General features: G+C 46.9%; 1 protein-coding gene across 1 annotated transcript in view; it reads left to right on the top strand.

Annotated features, from left to right (window-relative positions):
- CCNI (cyclin I) overlaps positions 1–21,205 on the top strand; it is a 560,313-nt gene that overhangs the window by 387,177 nt on the left and 151,931 nt on the right. Inside the window, exon 5 of the mRNA XM_069626334.1 lies at positions 5,962–6,102. Coding sequence (XP_069482435.1) covers positions 5,962–6,102 — 141 coding nt within the window. The remainder of the gene's footprint in view (positions 1–5,961; positions 6,103–21,205) is intronic.

Below are 21,205 nucleotides of genomic sequence, written 5' to 3'. Positions count from 1 at the left end.
GGGAATTTCCCCAAGAGGAGCTCTAGGAGATGCGTTCATGGTGGACTGGGAGTTTCCACTCCTTTATGCGTTTCGTCCAGTCCCCATCATTCCTCATGTGATCAGGAGGTTGAATAGGTTCGGGAAATCCATTATCCTAATTCCTCCAGATTGGGCCTGGAGGACGTGGTACCCGGACCTTCTGGACTTGACCATCTGCCCTCCAATAAGTCTTCCACAAAGAGAGGATCTTCTCTCGCAAGAGGAAGGTCGGGTTCTCCATCCAGAGGTCAAGACACTCAGCCTTCACGCATTGGTTTCTGAAAGGCTGAGATACAAGTATTGGGACCTCCCGGATGACGTAATGGAGATTTTGCTTTCGGCCTGAAGGCCAGCAAATCAATATTTGTACCGTTTCTGTTGGAATAAGTTCAGCAACTGGTGCAAGGATAAGAATGTGGATCCATTTCTATGTGACACTCCTATGGTGCCCTCCTTTCTGTTACATTTAGCTAATCTGGGGCTCCAGATTGGACCCATTAAGGGCTACCTAGCAGCGCTTTCCATTTTGAAGTGCTCCTCGCAAGAGGATTCATGGTTTAAGATCCCTTTGATTGTCCAAAATCTAGTAATTTATTTTTTACATTATTGGGATTTGAGATTAAGGTGCCAATATTTGAATTGATTTGACCAATAATTTGTGCACAGTGCGTCCCAATTGACATAACACCATTTGGCTTTTTTCCTATCATAAGTTGACGGCATTGTTTCGTGCAAATTCACATACAAAGAATCACCAGACAGGAGTATTTTCCCAAATAAAGAAAGCAAGTTCCACTCCACCCTAGCAGCAATGGAGGGTAGGCCCAATTTGAATCTCATAGCCGCGAGCGGCACACAATTTGGGACTCCTAGCACAGACCTCCACAACTTCGCTTCCCATACTTAGAACAGTTCCTGACCATAAATTAGATTTGGAACTGCCTTGCCTAAATAAAATTGTAAGACAGGTACATAGGAACCGTATTAGTTGTCTATCGCCAATGCTTGATGTTAGGCAAGATTGTATGCAGTACCCTGTGAGAGACTGCACCAGCTTTGTCCTCTTGGCAATAGTTAACCCAACCTTTGGTATAAGCATGTACTCCACAAGTTGGTAGAGTGACTGAGCAGCCAGGCTTATCTCAAGAGGGGTCAATGTGAGCTGTAGGGTTATTACACAGAGATTCACAGTGACAAGTATCCAAATAAACACTTGCACTCAAGGTTTCTTGATTAAACAATTATTTATTCATTTAACAGTCAGTTGAGTAAGCCTTCTTTAGAAGGGAGCAAATACATGTACACAAAAACATACTTCAAGACTCCACACTCTGTTTCAATAAATCACTAGATACCCATTTGGGATGGCACACAGACACTTCCTACACCCTGAGGTGACTTAAATAACTAGGACACTGTGGACATTGATATATCACTGGTACATTTAGAGCAATACTGAGGTTTAGTGTCAAAAGGAAAAGAGGAGGGGATTAAACAATGGTAAGCAAATATTCTTCGACAGGTAAGTACTTTTTGTACCCTCCAATGCACAGTAATTTAACCCTTTCCTGGGGAATAGTTAAACCACAAAATCGGACGTTAGAAGAGTCTTTCATGGAGTCTGGCCAGCCAATTTTTTATTGAGCTAAAGTCTAGGTCAATTTAAGCACTTATGGTAGGTAATTAAAAGACTTGCACAAAGTTTTAGAAGTCTTTGAAGAAAATGAAATCACTGTAGGGGCACAAGCTGGGAGGCTTGTGAGGGGCAAAGCTGCAAGCAACTCTGCAAAGCAAACAAGACAAGTCTCAACTGAGAGCTAGCAAGGCTACATAACAAGAGGTAAGCAACCTCTTAGTTTTAAAGTACCTTTGGTTTGAAGAAAACTGCTTCCAGCTGGCTTCTGTTCCTGTGTAAGTCTGCCGATCATGTTCCTGGGCCTCAGTCGTGGGGACAAGAGGCAGGACGTCTGGGGACTCCTGCACTATGAATGGAAGGTTGGCAGCAGCAGTGGGCAAACTTCAGATCAGTGGCTCTTCGCGATTTCAGCTCCTCACGGCTCTCGCAAACAGCACCACTGCAGTTCTCGGATACCTTTATGGACTTTCCTCGCATCTGGGGTCCAGCACTCTGCTGAGGTGGCTCAGATTTGGTCAGTCCTGCTTCATGCGAGTCAGGAGGTCCTGTAGCTCGGGTCCAACGTAAAAACGATGCACTCGATTTGGTGTTCCTCTCCCTGGCAATTGGATCCTGCAGCAGCAATGGTAGCACAGTTAGCTCCGAGAGGATTTCCAGACGGGTTCGCATTGGGTCCCCACCAACACAAGGGGAGAAGTCGTCCTTTGCAGGACTTCTTTAGTTGAGGCGAATTCAGAGCTTCAGCAATGCAGCAGGGCTTCACCGGGCAAAGCAACGGTCCAGGAGTTGCGGCAAGCGTCTCTTGCAAGTTCTTCTTTGGATTCCTTCATCCAGTGGACGACTCTGCCTTCCAAGCAAAAAACCTCGCCTTTTATGCAAGTTTCTCCCATTCAACCTAGCTGTCACTCACACAGCAGGGTGGCTGTCCTTGCCGGACAACCAGCCGGCCAATCACCTAAGAGTGCATTTCTGTCTCCTAGGAGACTAAGCACAGGGAGTTTTCGGGCATCTCCTTCGCTTCCTGCCCCCGCCAGACACGCTGGAGCCAGAGGCGGGCTTCACTCGTGAATCTCGCTGAAGACAAAATGAACAAAGGGACCAAACCTGGTTTGGTGTGCAGAGTAAATCTCAAGAAGGACCTTTCCACAAAGAAATGGCGAAAAAAGAAAACTGGGGCCATTTTGACAAAAATGGCTCCCATGGGTGCTTGACCGTGGCTGCAAGTAGCACGCGGTAAAGACACAACGGTAGTAAAAAGTAAAACACTGCCACCAGCCATTCATTGAGGAAAAGGGTAACATTAAAATGTTACATGAGAAGCTAGACAAAGGGGATGCTAACTAACCCCTCCAGCAACCTATTGTAAGATAGTGTGTGCTGGGTCAATTTCACTTTACTGCTCTTGCAAACAGTAGTTTATCCAAGAGAAGGTATTTAAACCTTGGGGAAATCTGAAAGACTTCCCTGTGTCACTGCACTGAAGGTGCTGTGTGACACAATGTAAAAGAGGATACCTATGGAGTTTGTCAGACTCCACAACCAAAAGAAGCACAGTGTACAGAATCACATTAAAATACATGAGAGAGTGGGAAAAAGGGTCTCTCTCTCCAGGTTAAAAATTCAAGTCCTCAAAATCCAGCAACGTGGCTGGGGGTCTCTGAGGTAGAGAGGAATTAGCACATTTCTGGGACTTCTCCCTAACAGGGTGCATTCCTGTAACCATGGGGATTAAGCACAGGGAGGTTTGGGCATCTCCATCACTTCCTGCCCCTGCCAGACACGATGGAGCCAGAGGAGGGCTTCACTATTGTATCCTGCCAAAGACAAAACAAACAAAGGGACCAAACCTGGTTTAGCACGCAGAGTAAATCTCAAGAAGGACCTTTCCAACAAGAAATGCTGAAAAAAGACGACCAGGGCCATTTTGACGAAATGGGCACCCATGGGTGCTTTCCTGCAGCTGCAATTGCAGCCTGCGGTAGAAGCACACAATCGTAGGAAAAAGTAAAACACAGCCATTAATTGTAGAAAGGGTAACATAAAAATGTTACATGAGAAAGTAGACAAAGGTGATACTAAGTAACTCCCTATTGTAAGATAGTGTGTGCTGGGTCTAGAAAGTTACAAAATGAAAGTAAAGTCAATTTCACTTCCCTGCTCTTGGAAACAGTAGTTTCACCAAGAGAAGGTATTTAAACCTTTGGGAAATCTGGAAAACTTCCCTGTGCCACTGCACTGAAGGTGCTGTGTGACACAATGTAAAGATGATGCCTATGGAGCTTGTCAGACTCCAAAGTCAAAAAGAAACAGAGTTCAAATCACAGAAAAATACATTAGAGAGTGGGGAAAAAAGGTCTCACTTTCTCCAAGTTAGAAATTAAGTCCCAAGTCCATCAAAAAGAGCTGGGGGTCTCTAAGGTAGAAGGGAATTAGCACATTTTGAGAATTCTCCCCAACACATTGTCGCTCTCTGGTATAGCACGTTCTTCACGTTGACAATACCGGGAGTTGCTGATATCATATATCCCAAGTATATCATATGAGAGGTTGGGATGATTTGTATCGTCCCATAAGCATGTTTGTAGTCGCTTTTTCGGGCTCCATGATACTACAAAAATTTGTGTTTTTTTTTTTTAATTAATCTTGAGGCCGTTGTCGTAGGCAAATGTGGAAAACGATTTTAATAAACGTTTCAAGCTGACGCACGATTTGTCGAAAAAGCAGAAAATCGCCCGCCTATGCGAGCCAGGACAGATGTTGCAAACACAGCTTCGGAGCAATTAGTGCGGCAGGTGTTAGATAATCACTAGCATCAGAAACATATAAGTTAAATAGACATGCCGCTAGTGTGCACCCCTTTCGAAAGCCTTATCTTTACAGAGGAGTTAGTATGAAGGCCTATAATAAGTTCCAGAAGGCTGTTAAATCCCCCAACTCTTAAGCTTACCCCACAATCTTGCGCGATCCACGTGCTGAAAGGCGGCCGATAATTCGATCGATGCCACATAGGTACATGAGTCGGGGGTATCCCAGGTAGACTGTAGGGTAGGTCTAAGAATGAGACAATTAAGCGAGGTATAGTACCCTTTTCGGAAACCAATCTAATATTTGGATATTCTTGCAGATGACGCAGCCCAACTCTCCACGTGTTGAAGGAGAATAGCGGAAAAGATCTTGCTATCGGTATCCAGTAGCGAGATCGGTCTATAATTGGTTGGTTCGGTCCTCAGACCTTTATTGAAAATTGGGGACATTATACACTGTTTGCCAAGAGGTCGGAAAGGTCTTGGAGGATATTACACTTTGAAATAGAATAGTCAGGACACTAGTCAAATGCCTTGGTTCAGATTTAAGAATAGCGTTTGACAACCCATTAGGTCCAGCCGATCTTGAGTTTACTTTCTTGGATACAATTGTAGACATTTTCCTTACTGATTTTAAGGACTGCAGAATCTGCAAGTGTGCTCCATTGCTTAGATGACTCAGCATACAGTTTAACAGGACTCACCGCATATAGATTCGAAAAATAGTCAGCCCATTTTGCTTCAGCGACAGCATTTATCTGTGCGGTACATATGGGTAATTCAAGGCCATTTATTAGGGTCCAGAAAAGTCTAACATTTTTTAGACAAGGTTTGGAGAACTAGTTCAGCGTCTCGCTGAAGTAACGCTGCACGCCGTTGTTTACAGAATTGTCTATATTTTGTTTTACTAGTTTGACCAAAATGATTTGCGAATTGTTCAAAATAGATTGGCTCTTTATATCTCGTACAGTTCGCCTCATTAGGGATTTAGTTTGTGCCAGGTGTGGATCATAAACGTGAGATGTTTCTTTCGTTTTGGAACCAATGCCGTGTTGCAAGGTATACCTTGCTCTCGCGCTTAAGAAGTTAATGAAGCCTTCATAATTTGCAACATTAAACGTGTAAAGCTTCCATTCGTATGTGGTAGTGATTATTGCTTCGCGCAAAAGGCGCACAGCTTTGTCAATATTAATAGCCACACAACGAACAGCGTTGCCACCCGGGCAGAGATTTAGATTAGTTGGATCCAGAGTTCCCCTTTCAAAGACCCAATCTGTCAGGCTTATCGAAAAATCAGAGAAAAGTTAAATCTCAAACCATTGAATTTACTCTACATCTGCTATACTGATTTTTTTTGTTTAGCACATATCATCAAGAAATGTTCATCTTTTGGTTTGCACAATATGTACGTAATTTATGTTGTTTGAGTCGTTTCCACTTATCAATTTTTGAGAAATGTTTTGTTTTAAACTCATGTTTTCATTGGTTTGTTTCCTTTAGCGTATTCCAATATTGAAGGTATTAGCTCGGGACAGCCTGAGTGGTTGTTCACCTGCTGAAATTCTTCGGATGGAAAGGATCATTCTGGATAAGCTGAACTGGAATCTTCATACAGCTACACCATTGGATTTCCTTCACATTGTAAGCATTATGAATTCTGCAATAATTTAAATTGAAAAACTGTTCAATTGTACATGTTTCTAATCGGCAACTGTAATTATTCTTCTTTTATAACATGCTTAATACCAACGAGTGGTTTCTAAGCGCGGGATCAGGATTCAAACCTGTGTTGCACTACGCTGTTTTGCTTCCAAGACAAACGCATTGCCCCTGAGTTATCCTTCTTCCCCATGTGAAGCTGAACAGAGGAAAACATAAATTGTGGTCTTCTTTCTCTATGCCACAACCCTTCATCCCATATATTTACAAATAAAAATGATAGATTGCAGCGTCCTAGATGCTATTTGTGTCAGGTTTCTGACTTTTCCCACTCATTTTATGGTCTTACTGAAAGGTTTTAGCTCTCTGCCAGAACTATTCACTCTGAAAAAAGGATTGTCCCATATTGGTGCATGCTTTGAGTTGAACAGAATCTTTTTGTTAGCAGTCCACTTTTTTCGAAAGATAGCCTTGGTGTTTTCCAAACTCAATAGTTTTTGGCCAAAGTGTACATGTTTACTTGCCTTTCTTAACAGTTCAGTTTGTATCTGTGAAATGCAGTTGGATTCAATGTGAACCCATCTTTGCATTTTCTGTGTCACTATCAAGAATTGATCCTATGTATCTGAGCACCTTGCTTTCTTGATAGAGACACAAATGCAGGTTTTTACATCGTTTTCAAGGTGATACTTTTTGTTTCTATTTGACCAGTTTCACTTGTGCTGCGGATGCTCTAAATGCTGGACCTTTGCCTTTATTGTTATGTGCATGTTGTACAGGCCAAATATTACTTTTGGTAATAAAATCACTTTGATAATGTTTAGCTTCTCCCTCATGCCCAGATGTAGGCCGGTAGGAGCAACGCGAAGCCTCAAGCCGAAACTCTCCAGGATAATGAAAATAAAAAATGCCCAGGCCCTATTAAACAAGACTAACTTCACGGCTTAGAATGGGGCAACACCGGCTCAATGCAAGCATGGGCTACCTGGACAACACCTTTTGAAAAGTCAATAGTTACTTCCAAATATTGAGCTAATGAAAGGCAGCCCGACAAATTGTATGGTGAAATACATTGAAAGCCCTACTGTTCCCACTACATTCAGTAATATGCCCTTGGAATAACACTTGGGCCCTGAAGAAAGCTGATTGAAGAAGACGGTACCCGCTAAAATCGGTCGACCATTTGAGCTCAGGGATAACCTTGAAGTCTTGGGACATTCACACAATAAGGGAATGGCAATACAAGAAATGGGTTTTAAGTTATTACAGACACCTCTGTGTTTTAGTAAAACACATAAGCGGTAGTAATAAAGTGAGGAAACTCCCCCAGTGTTTATTTGATGGAATACAATCCATCTTTCAATTTGGAGAGTAAGATTAGGGCTAGTCTCTAGCCCCTTTACCTAGATAGGTGCTCACCAGTGCTACCTAGGGAGAGAAAAATCACTGGACGGGATAGTTCATTTTTCCGTGAGGAAGTCATAGGGCCACATTACAAGTGTGGCGGCATGGAAACAAGGCTGCCGGTAAGCTCACCAGCACCCATGTTTCTGGACTGCCACACTATGAGTCTGCCTGCCGGGCACCGCTGCGCCAGGCAGGTCTGAACCTGCTGGCCGCATCAGCTTACGAAGGCAGATACATCATGGAAGCACCGGCACTGTTGGCAATGGTGCCGGTGCTTTCTTCTCCCCACTCCCATGGAGTCCTTTGGGACTCCATTGGAATGGGGACTTACAGAATCCGGCGCTTGACTTCCCGCCTGACTTGTAATGTCCCGGTGGCACCAGTATGTCAGGCGCCGGATTCAGTTTTACGGGGTTACCGCCAACCTCATAATGAGGACCCATAGTGAGCTACAGCCCACTCTAAAAAAAGTAAGTAACGGAATCTTAAAACATCTCCATCTTCTTTTTGTGTGATTGGAGCTTTGGACGAATGTTTAAGCTCCTAGAAGCTCTTTATGTGGTTTCTTTTCTTCTCCCTTTACCCACTAAGTTCCTCAACTGACGAAAGATGCCTGGGGATATTGTGCAGCAGGATATTCAAGACATTGCAAGGAAAAAATGCACTCTAGTATTTCAAGTGGCTCATTTAGTACCTTTGTGCTTTCTGGGTAACCGTAAAGCATGATGTGATGAGCTAGGCCTGTAAATACACATATGTAGGTTGTCAAGAAACCTCTGTTATCCCTGATGGACTGGTGAAAATATTGTATTGATGACCCCTGTAGAATATCCAAGTGCTACCCCTGACGTAACCCGAGTAGTGCTTGAAATTACTATTGCTCCTTATGCTTTCAGTTTAATTTTCAACAGTTGAAAAACAGGTATTGTAAACACAACCACATTTTTACCCCTTCCCCCTAGTCCCATTCCCCTCCCCACCCAAACTCCCCCAGCCCCTCGCACCTCTGCCCTTTAAGGCCGATATAAACGTCTATTTGGTAGTAGCCGTAATCCTAGCAATCCAACAAGTAGAAGTCCACCAGTTTTAGGCGCACCGGGCACCATTGGACTCTGGGATCTTCCTTTAAGAATGACAAAACCTTCTTCTAGTCTCTAGCAAAGTGATGCAAGTTATTCATTATGTATGTTGCCCATTCCAGCGCCACTAAGCCCCAAACCTTACAGAGCCAGTCTTGAATTGTACCGATGGGTGCTCCCTTCCATCGCTGTGCAGTGAGCAACATCACTGCTAGTGTAAGCATTGCTTGTGCCTTCCTTCGCCCTCCATGGCCTCCTCATCCAGCCGCAGTAGTACCTCCTCCAGGGGCGTCCTTGCCCCAAAGACCTGAACCTGTGACTCCTATATCTCCCTCCGAAATGGTTCAATTTTAGAGCATTTACACCAAATGTGGGACCAGGTGCCCACCTCCCCACACTCTCCAACAATCCCACAAGGCCCCAGGTTAAATCCTTTGGAGGTGGCCGGGGTATAGTGACACCGAAATAACAGTTTATAACAACATTCCTGCAATTGGGATGCCTTGGCCATGCCTTGGCCACCTTTGGTATCAGCCTCCACAGTCTCTCCCAGTCCTCCCAGGTAATTTCCCTCCCAAACGTTCTCTCCCAACTTTACATATAGGGCCATGCTGGCTGGGGTATGGCCTCACCCAGGATTTTATAAAGACTCGTTCTCCAGCATGGGGTCTGGCATAGATTCACAGGATCATGAAAATTCCCTGTCATCAGGCTGGGAATGCTCAGTAAAAAAGAAAAACAGTTTCACTTTCACTTATAAACTGTATTTCGAATGGATTATGTCCCCCAACGTATTCCTCATCTTTGATAATCGCGTCCAGCTGCAGAAAAAATAATTCTCAGCATAGGGCGTTGTTCGTCGATGGCGTCGAGTTGATGTCCCTTGAAGGCCTCCGTTGAGGGTGATGTCATCGGGTGCATAAATAGCACGTGCGGCGCCCGTTGACATCAGTTCTGTTTTTCCGCAAACGTGTTTGCTTCGGAGACTCTGCGCGCCTTGCTAGCATTTATTTACTACGCAGTTCTTCAAAAAAATATACTTTGGATACATGTCATCGTCATCAACCCCGACTACACCTCGCTCGGGTTTCAAGAAATGTAAAGAATTCGATTCGAAAATGTCCATCACGGATCTGTATCGCTCTTGCCTGTGGTGTCTGAGGGAAGGCTATGACAAGGATTCCTGCGTGAAATGTCAGGCAGGGACAGGAAAAGCCCTGTGAGAAAGGAAAGGGAAGTTGCAGGTAGGTCGTAAATCTAAAATTGATCGTTCCTCGACCGTAGAGTCTGGAGATCGTTCTCCTCGATGCGAGAGCGACAAAAAGAGATCGATATCCTGTAGTGGTTCCCGCCACTCGTCCTAGACAACGATCGAAGAGACGGCTCCATCGGTCGCCATCCTTTTCATCATCGTCGGACGAATCCCCCAGAAAATGTAAGTGCCCCACCAAACATTCTTCATCTGCAGAGTGGGAGTCATTTAGTGTGAAAATGCTGGAAATATTGGAAAAGGGTAAGCCTCTGTCCACGCCTTCTTCGGAAGCCGGCCGAGAGCGGTCCCGTTCCGACACTTGTGCGCCCTTGACCCCGGGTGCTCGAAGAAAAACCCATCTAACATTCAAGGTCTCCGATGAAGAAAAGTCACCCGAGTTGTGACTAGTGCTCGAGGTCCTCGATGCCGTCGAAGACTCCACACACCTCGAAGAAGAAATCTTCGAAGAAGGCCGTTGAATCCTAGACTCCATCAGCGCCATTCCCATCGATGCCATTGACGCCTTTGTTGACATCGAAACCATCAGCGCTGATGATTCCTGTGGTTTTAGCACAGCCTTCTGAGCAGGTTAAGACAGACAAAGGTGCTAAAGTAAAGCCTTCTCTAAGACCTGCTACACCTTTGGTGGTTCCTGAGAAAACGTATACCCCTTTGCCTAGAAAGGAGTACTTTAGATCCCTTTCTTCGAACTTTGAGGAAGAAAGGTCTGAGGAAGAGGAGGTCCCCTTTGGTCTTGAGTTTGGAAATCCAAATGTGCCAGAATGTTTAATCTCAGAGGAAAGTAAGGTGAGAGACCTTATTGACACACTGCGCAATGCCAATGGTGTTGATACATCGCCTGAAACTGAGTTCGGCAGGCCAGAGCCAGGAGAGCATGCTAACTCTTCGTATCGGCACCTGATGTCAAAGGTGGTAGAGTATCTTGGCTGGGCTAGACCAACGGTTCAATTTATCTAAGATGACCTTACTGATATTCTGGACCAAGGTCCAGCTACAGATCCAATCTTACCCTTTCATGTGGCCTTACAAAATAAGGTGGCCAAAAATTGAGTCCCCAGATTCTATCCCTGCGGTGGATAATTCCGTTAAAAAAAATACTGCCCTTCCAATAGCGACACCGGCTATCTGTCCAAGCACACCACTCCCAACAGTCTGTTGGTACAGGCAGCCACAGCTACATCAAATAAGGCAGCGTATTCTACCATTCCTCCAGATAGGGACGACAAGCGTGTGGATGGATGGGCACGTAAGGTATTTTCAGCTGGGGGTATGGCCTTGGAGTCGGCCAACTCCACATGTGCCTTAGCCAAGTTTTCGTACACTCTGCGGGTGTGCATATCCATGGCAGCGGAGCACCTTCCAGAAGGGGAGGAAAGGGAGGGTTTCCTAGCTATTGTTAAGCATGGCCAAGAACCATGCGTGAATCCCTTCAATCTGAATTGGACACTGCAGATAGCGTCAGCGGATCCATGGCTACAAGCCCGTTTATGCGCATATGTGCGTGGTTGCAGAAGTCTGGTTTCACACTAGATGTGCAGGCCCATCTTCTAAACATGCCAATTGACGGGTCTCACCTTTTTGGCAACAAGGGCAACCATGGAGGGGGCGATCCTATCGTTACTACTCCTCATTTGGAAAGGCGAGAGGAATGGCCATTCAATGAGGCCAAAGAAGAAACCCTTGTGGTGGACGAGGAAAAAGTGCAAAGCCAGGTCCAGCTACAGCTTCCTTGCCATCGGCAGCTGCAGCAACCGCTCCAAAACCACTTTGAGAGCTTGCATCACGAATCACTGGTGGGGGGCAGACTGTCTCAGCATCTCAACGAATTGCGAGCCATTACTTCAGATGCTTGGGCCCTGGAGACAATAGCCCACCTTTACAGCCTTCCATTTATAACGTAGCCTCACAACAATCCACCAGGGAAACGCGCTTTGAGGATTCCAGATCCACTCCTTGTGCAGGAGATATTAACCCTGCTAGAGAAAGGTGCTATAGAACCAGTGCCTGTAGCGAAGAGGAACAGGGGTTGGTATTCCCCATATTTTTTTATTCCCAAAAAGGACGGGGGACTGAGACCCATCTTGGACTTGAGATACTTGAACAAGTTCCTCAGGAAGGACACATTCAAGATGGTCACACTTTCTCAGATCCTTCAGGCCCTGCAGTTACAGGATTGGTTGGTGTCATTGGACCTTCAGGATGCCTATTTTCATGTGCCAATCCATTTCAAGCACAGAAAATACCTGAGGTTCGCAGTTGGCGGCTCGCACTATCATCGAGTCCTGCCATTCGGGGTGACCTCCACCCAGAGGGTCTTCACCAAACTGATGGTGGTGGTGGCAGCGCATCTCAGTAGAGGAGGGATTCATGTCTACCCTTACCTGGACGATTGGCTGATCAGAGCACATTCTCCCGAACAAACCGTGGATCATCTCAAAGGCACCTGTCACTCCCTTCACAAACTGGGCTTCTCCCTCAATTTCAAGAAGTCACAGATGACCTTCCCAGCAACTCCAATATATCGGAGCTGTATAGACGCATCCTTGGGAAAGAGCTCGGCAACCAGGGCGAGGGCTCAAGACATTCTTCAGATGGTTTCCAAATGTCAAACTGCCCAGAATCTTCCGGCCTTTGATTTCTTGAGGTTGCTCAGCCTCATGGCATCCTGCATTTTTCTGGAGCCAGAAGCCCGCCTGAGAATGAGATCCCTTCAATGGGCTCTAAGAACACAATGGTCCCAGTTCTCGGGAAAGATGACAGACCTACTTCAGGTTCCAAGCAGGGTAGCACAGGATCTTCTCTGGTGGGCCTGCAAGGACAACATTGTGAAGGGACATTTTTTTTGGCAACCATGGCCGTAGATTACAGTAGTGATGGACGCCTCACTCACAGGGTGGGCAATCCATGCTAGCAATCTAACGGTCAGTGGTCGTTGGTCTCCATCGGAGTCCAAACTACACATCCATTTTTTGGAGCTGAGGGCAATCAGGCTAGCGCTGAAGGCCTTCCTACCCTCTGTACAGGGAAAGAATGTCCTAATAATGACGGACAACACAGTGGCCATGCATTACCTCAACAAAAGAGGGGTCATAGGGTCACTTCCACTGTGCAGAGGGGCAATGCAGCTCTGGTACTGGGAAATTCGAGAAGGAATCTCCCTATCTGCAGTTCACCTAGCCGGAGAGGAGAACGTGACAGCTGATGCTCTGAGCAGGCAGAGCGCAGTGTACCACAAATGGGAACTAGCTCAGGAAGTCCTTCAAGACATCTTCGCCCTTTGAGGAACCCCTCAAGTTGACCGGTTTGCGACCGAAGTCAACCAGAAGTGCGAGAGTTATTGCTCAAGGGAATTTCCTCTGAGAGGAGCTCTAGGAGACGCGTTCGTAGTGGATTGGGAGTTCCACTGCTATGCGCTTTTCCACCGGTCCCCTTCATTCCTCAGGTAATCGGGAGGTTGAGACGGTTTGGAAGCCGCTTGATCCTAATTGCTCCAGATTGGGCCATGAGAACCTGGTACCCAGACCTTCTAGAAATGTCCATCTGTCCTCCGATACGTCTTCCCCAAAGAGATAATCTTCTCTCGCAATGGGAGGGTCAGGTTCTCCATTCAGAGGTCAACACTCTCAACCTTCACGCATGGTTTCTGAAAGGCTGAGATACAAGGATCGGGACGTCCCAGGAACAAAATCTGTGTACCTTTGCCCTTGGAACAAGTTCTGCGACTGGTGCAGGGAAAATAATGTTGATCCTTTTCTGTATCTTTTCTCCTATCATTAGTACACAAGGGACTTAATGTTGGGACCTTTGAAGGTTACGTGGCATCGCTTTCTATTTTCAAGCGCTCTTCGGAAGAATGCTCCTACTTTAAAATTCCATTGGTGATTCAGTTTCTGAAAGGGCCCACAAATGTGTTCCCGCCTTCTTCTTTTCAGGTTCCAGTTTGGGACCTTAACCTAGTTCTGAAGTTTTTGATGTGTGACCCTTTTGTACCCTTGCACATGTGTCCATTGAGGTTATTGACCTTCAAAACCATATTGTTGGTTGCTTTGACATCTGCACGTAGAGTGAGCGATTTGCAGGCACTTTCTTCCAGGCCACCCTATATTGTATTCCACAAGGACAGGGTTGTGTTGAGGGTAAAACCCTTCTTCCTAAGGTGGTATCTGATTTTCATCTAAATCAAAACATTGTTCTGCAGGCGTTCTACCCCCCGCCGCATCCCACTAAAGAGGAAGAAAGGCTCCATAGGTTGGACCCTAGACGAGCTTTAAGCTTCTATATTTCTAGGTTCTCCAAACTTAGAGTGGATGACCAACTTTTTATTGTCTACACCGGAAGAAAATTGGGTCAAGCCGTTTCAAAACAGACTTTATCAAGGTGGATTATATTTGGCATCTCAGAATGTTAGAAATTGGCAGGCAAGGACCGGCCAGAGGCTTTGAGAGCTCATTCTACCAGGGGTATAGCCTCTTCTGCAGCCTTTCAAAGGGATGTACCTATTAAACCTATCTGATGCTGCAACATGGTCATCACTGCATACATTCACAAAGCATTACTGTCTAGATGCTTCCCACTCCCAGGATGTTGCCTTTGGTAAAGCAGTATTATATTCGGCCTTATAAAATGCAGACAATTTCAAATTCTCCTCCCGCCTCCTATTCTGCTTACTGCTTTGGGAGTCTATCAAAGATGAGGAATACGTTGGAGGACACAATCCATTCGAAGAAAAAGTTACTTGCCAACTGGTAACGTTTTTTCGATTGAATGTTCCTCCAACATATTCCTCATCTCCCTCCCAGACTACTCCACTGTAGAATTTTCTATGCTATTGCAGCTTCTGTTCTCGTAGGGCTAACTACTGCTTGCCTAGGCTAACAGCACAACATGAACCGGAGGGAAAAACGGAACTGAGGCCAACAGGCGCCGCACGTGCTACTTATAAACCCGATGACGTCACCCTCGACGGAGGCCTTCGAGGGACATCGACTCAACGCCATCGACGCACAACGCCCTCTGCCGAGAAATATTTTTTCCGTAGCAGCGGAAGCTGGACGCGATTATCAAAGATGAGGAATACGTTGGAGGAACATCCAGTCGAAAGAACGTTACCAGTTGGTAATTAACTTGTTCTTCTCCTCTAAACCAATCACTGTGCTCTGGTCATACTGCCCCCATCCATTGACAGCCCTCTCCCTAAGCCCCTCCTCTGGCACCCATCTTCAGATTTTTACCGCACACTACAGTGTTGGGAGTCCTCGAGTTTGTTCTGCAAGCTACTTCTATGTTTTTTCGTGGTTGTTTTGCAGAAGAAGTTTCTATTTTAGTTCCAAAAGAGCCTGCGTGCTCTTCTCTCCATGTGCCGATATTGGGGATCCATTGTCGGTGAAGTTCAGCGCCCCTCAAGGGCGAAGATCGTTGAAGTTTCTAGAAGGCCATCGGACCTACTTCCTGCCCTCCAAAGCATTGCTTGCACTCCGTAAAGGGCCTAAGGGTTGGGCCCTGAAACATATCCCGTACACTGTTGCATCCTCCTTCTTGTCAGTTCGTGTACGACTCCGGTTCTGTTCCCAGCTAAAAGGTTGGATTATTAAGAATGGGGGTGAAAGGGCATGGGAAGGTTGTGATCTAGTACCTCCCTGACAGTTTTTCCCACGTGTCTGCCACTAATCTCATTATGACACTCAAGTACATGTGCCTTGGCGTTCACTGGCACGGTAGCCACAGTACCTCCCTCAGGTCGTGCCACACCAGCGACCGATCCATAGCCACCCACTGTTTAACTTTGAGTCCCAAAAACCATTCCCGTACGATCGACAGTTGTCATGCTTCATAGTATAGTTGGAAATTAGGGAGCTCCATCCCTCCCTCCCTCCCTCCCTGCCTCTTTGCGGACATCAGCAGGGAACGGCTATCCCATGACCTCTTGCCTTCCCATATAAAATTACCTGGCATACTCCTACATCCCGTCACCTTTCCTCCATCGTGTATAGGCGTCCCTTGCTAGGGACAGGAACTGAACCTGTTTCACCAGATAAATAACACTTTTCCTTCATAAAATGTATACCTGCGCGGGGTCGCTGCCCTGGGTGCATACGCTCTAGCACCACACCTCAGTCCTCTTTTACGCGTTGATGGGAGCAGGCTGCTTTCACCAGTGCTCCTGGGCGAGGCCTCAAGCCTCGTAATTCCATGCGCTTTACCTAACCTTTTTCTTTTTGTAATTTTCAGGATTTGGGAACACTGTCCACCGGTGCCCTAGTATGTCCCTGACACATGTCAACCGTGGCTGGCTTCAGCAGGTGCCCGTCGTATGATGGTTCCTTTCCCACTTCGGATCCACATGCTGCGGTGCCTTGGGGAAGACCACGGATGGGAAGGCTGCTCAGCATGCAATGCTGTCACATCACGATCCCTCAGAAACCGGCTTGCGTGGTGCAGCGAGTTGTTCTCCAGGACTCCGCCGGAGAGCACTAAGGAATACGTACGCAGGAAACCAAGAAGGTAAGCATACTCTTCTCAAAAGCCCCCCACCTGGGCGTCTCCTTGAAATGGCACTGCACGCAGACAAGATGGTGCCCAGGATAGAAGCCCACCAACAAGGTGAACCGCAAAGGTGAACCGCAAAGGCGCAAGCCTATTACTCGGGTCACGTGGACCACTTCATTTACAGGTCGGGCACGGTACCATGAGGGCATGTACTCGCAAGGTGGGCGCAAACAGTAGGCCTTTACTGCACCGCAGCCTGCGCCGGTGCAGGATCGCACCCAGCCCGCTTGCAAGGATAATTTTTTGACAAATGTTTGTCCCTTATGTGGTCTCCACAAATGGGGAACATCCTTAAAGGCATTATCCAGGAGATGCTGCCTGCCACCTCAGCCGGTGCCTGCGCAGCCTGTACCGCCACCACCGTTGCCCAGGCCTCTGGTAATTCTGGCTGCAGCGCCTGGGCCTTCTTCAGTGGCAGCACTACTGCCTGCGTATGCAGGGGCACCTTCAAACGCAGGTGACCAACAAGACACTGATGATGAGGAGCAGGCCACACCTTCTTCGGTGAGGGCATGCCATGATAGTATCGCTGGGCTAGCTGATTACCTGGGCATACCTCAGCTCCAGAAGGAGATGCCCGAGTCGGGGGTACTGGCGCAAGTACTCTCCATCAAAGCAGAATCTAGATCTGCTCCTCTTGCAGATGGACGTGGAGGCTCTGGCGAAGAAGGGATGGCTCAAGCCCCGCTCCACTCAGCCAACAAATAAGAGGCTGAATGCAAAATTCAGGCAGGTGAAGGGTGACACTCTGCTCTTGTATGTGCATCCCCAGCCACTGTTGTCTGTCATTGTGGCGCCATCTAGGTGTGGTAAGCCCCAGAACGCTACCACAGCCACCTCAACTTCAGCACTACTGGGTACGGAAGAAAAAATGTTCAATACCTATTGGAAGAAGGTGTACTCGAATGCGGGGCTTCACCTCAGGCAGGCCAACGCCGATGCCATCCTGTTAGCGGCTAACCAATGGCTGTGGAGGGAGATCGCAGACTTCATCCTGGATATTTCAGCCGACAAACGAGCCTCTTTCAAGACAGGACTCGCAGAAGCAAAACTTGTGGCACAGGACATCATGGAAGCCACAGTGGCGCACATAGATACCGCTAGCAGGGCAATCTGTGTGGCGACTGGCATGAGAAGGACGGCATGGCTTAAGGTGACTAAATTCATCCCTGATGTTCAGGGCAGAATCCTAGACCTACCTTTCGAGGGCAGTGACTTGTTCCACTCTACAACGGACTAGTAACTTGATAAAAAGAAGAGCAGCTAGCAAACGGCCAAATCCCTGGCCATTCTCACCAAGCCTCATGTCCACAGCACCCCAGTCGGGGGCAGGGTGGCCCTGCATAGTCAAGCTTGGCACTCCTGTTATACGGACTCATGGGTGATTTCGGTAGTTTCCTCGGGCTTCCGGCTTCCCCTGCCCCATAACCCCCACCCCCGCACCCTCACAGATAGGGACTGCTTGAGTCTTGGCAGAGATACGTTCCCTTGTGGAGAGAGAGGCGGTGGAGGAGGTTGCTCTCCCCTCAGCAGGGGCAGGGCTTTTACTCCCACATCTTTGCTGTTCAAAAGAAGAACCAGGCAAGCCTGCAAGTTGGTCCTAGATCTGTCTTCTAGAGAAGTTCAAAATGATGATGCCAGTACTTATAGCAGAGACGCTGTGTGGGGGCGGGGGGGACTAGACTTGCTCCCTGGATCTGAAAGACACCTTTTTACACGTCTCCATAGTGCAGTCTCATCGGTCCTTCCTCAGATTCCAGGTCATGGGGAAGCACCTTCAATACAAGGTGCTGCCGTTCACCCTGAATTCAGCGCCAAGGGTATTCACAAAACCGATGAATGCGGTGGCGGCCCTGCTCAGGTCGGAGGGCCTCCATGTATATCCTTACCTCGATGACTGGTTAGTCTGAGGGGGGGGGGCCCGGAGCAGGTCGGGTACTCAGCGACCAGACTCATGAATACACTCTACGAACTGGGGTTCTCAATCAACTTCCAGAAGTCTGAGCGCTACCCTACACAAACACTAGTGTTTTTGGGGCTGCTGTGGGATGCGCAGAAGAAGAATGTGTTCCCCACAAGGGAGAAGTCAGCAGAACAGTACTGGCAGCATGCCTCCTTGCTATCCCTTACCAGGCTGCGAATGAGGAGGCTGCAGCTGCATTTTTTGGCTTCCTGGGACCAGGAGTCGGTTCATCAAGGATGTGCGGTTATACCCGCGCACCTACACCAGGACCTTACGTGGTGGGAGCAGGATACAAGCCTCATGGTGGGCAGACCATTCAGATAACCTCCTGCGGTTCACACGCTAACTACAAACTTTTCACTCCAAGGGTGGGGCGCCACCCTGGGGACACATTCAATACACAGTCTCTGGTCCAAGACCAACTAACAAAATCACATCAACTGGCTGGAAACTAAGGCATTCCTCCCATTAATCAGGAGCCGTGCAGTTTACATTAGGACGGACAACTCTACCTGCATGTACTACCTAAAAAAGCATGGGAGCACCAGATCCCCGCTCCTATGCAGGCAGGTCCTCAGCATCTGGGAGTGGGTGATTGCGCGGGACATCTGGGTCTCAGCGGTGCATCTGCGGAGAGAATCAAACCTCGAGGCGGACACTGTCGGATTGGCTCCAACAACTACGAGTGGCAACTGAACGGGAGTCCTTTTCAGAAGGTGGTGTCACCGACCTGTTCGCGACAGGGAGCAACCGGACTTGTCAGCAGTTTGTGTCCTGGGGGGGAACGTGGCGCAGCTCCCTCTGGGCCACGCTCCAGATCCTCTGGGATGAGATGTTGACGTACGCATTTCCTCCTTCCCCGCTCATCCACACGGTTGTTTGCATGATCAGACAGTCCGGGCAGCTGCGTCTCATCCTCATAGTGCTGCAGTGGCCGGCCAGGCCATTGTTCTCAGACCTTCGGCAGCTGTCAGTCTAGCCAGAAGTCCCTCTACTGCTCGGGAAGGCCCCGCTCCTAGTGCAGCAGGGAGGGCGGTACTTCACCCTTGCCCAGAGAGGCTAGCCCTAGCAGCCTGGTACCTGAGCAGGTGACTCTCCAACATCTCTGGCTATCTGGGGACAACCTAGAAATTATCCAGGGAACCGGGAGTCAGGCTACTCGAAAGCAGTACACGAGCAAATGGACCAGGTTCTGCTTCTGGTCCAAGGAAAATGGAGTGGACCCGCTATCCTGCACTCTGGACCAGGTGTTGTCTTTCTCAGTGTATTTAGACAGATCAGGGGTTGAGGTCGACACCTGCTGAACATAACTAGCGGCCATCGTTGCATACAGGAACTCGGACAGTATACAAAACGTCAGGCTTATGGGTACAGCTGGTCTGTTTGGCGACTTGCTTCATTAATTGTGGTAGTGTTGTTCTTCCACGTTAAAGTATATTCAAACAGTTAGAAGGGGATAGAAGACTTCCAATCCCCCTTAGATTAATGCTTTGTTGTAGTCGCAGTTCACTGGATTGACGGTAAGGCAATGCTTTATCAATTCACCAATAGACTCAACCAAAATCCATTCGACATTCACTGGAGAAAATAATGCTCACCTAATCAATTTTTTGGACCTTACTATATATGTCAACGATGACCATCTGGAAACATATACCTTTCGGAAGACAACCAAAGTCAACTTTATTCTGCATGCAAACAGTTGTCACCAACGTGCAACTATTCGTAATATCCCTCTTGGGGAGTACATCAGAGCGAGACGCAATTGCAAAGATGACCATACATTTCAACAGGAATGTTATCTACTAAGGAATCGTTTCAAGAAAAAGGATACCCGAATAAATGCCTGCAGAAGGCCTTTGAGAAAACTAAAAATCTTAAACAGCAGGATACCCTTACTTCAAAAACTAAAACAGACGGGAAACCAATGACAACAGTGTTTGTAACCCAATTTAACAAGGACCATCAAAGAATTAGAAAAATTGTACACAAACATTGGTACCTACTCCATTTGGATGAACATTTACGCCATCACATTGAGATCAGACCAATCATTACATTCAAGAAAGCAAGTACTCTCAAATCAATCATTTGCCCATCACTACTACCAGACTTAAAAGGGGAGAAGCAAAACACCTGGCTGAATACTATCCAACCAAGCTTCAGAAAATTTGGCTTTTGCACAATGTGCAAATTTGCAAAAGATAAGACTAAAGAACTTGAAGGTCCAAACGGAAAAATCATTAAAATCCAACATATGATCAATTTAGAAGCAAGTATGTGGTCTATGTAATAATTTGCACCTGTAAGAAAATGTACATAGGCAGTACAAAAAGGGAGCTGAGAACTAGGATTCGGGAACACCTGATGAAGATTGGAAGCCAGGACTCTGCTCTACCGCTAGCCATGCATTGGCAAAAGAACCACCAATTGGATGATGGAAGCCGTATCAGATTTGTGGGCCTAAAGCATGTTACACTAACCAAAAGAGGAGGTGACAGAGTGAAAGCACTACGCGAAGCAAAAGCCAGATTAATCTGTTTGTTTAACACAACTGTGTTAGGTTTAAATTTTGACACAGAAATGGTGTCGTTCTTGTAGGGCTACATAATTAGGCTCCAGCATATGTACTGCAGTTCTGGATTGATTATTGTGGTTTAATTTCTCAGAATAATATGCTGAAATGTTTATAATCTGTCTAGAAATGTTGCAGCTGTGTCGCTTTGCTACTTGTTTCTTATATGTACAAATTGGGTGCAATGTCCCCCATTACGCAACCAGAATGAGGAAGTTCTGGATTAAGTATAACGTAATATC

Source organism: Ambystoma mexicanum, chromosome 6p, assembly GCF_040938575.1.
Source record: "Ambystoma mexicanum isolate Mex_15411 chromosome 6p, UKY_AmexF1_1, whole genome shotgun sequence".
In the NCBI taxonomy this organism is placed as follows: Eukaryota; Metazoa; Chordata; class Amphibia; order Caudata; family Ambystomatidae; genus Ambystoma; species Ambystoma mexicanum.
Note: the sequence above shows the minus strand (reverse complement) of the source record. Positions and strands in the feature narration are given on the sequence as shown.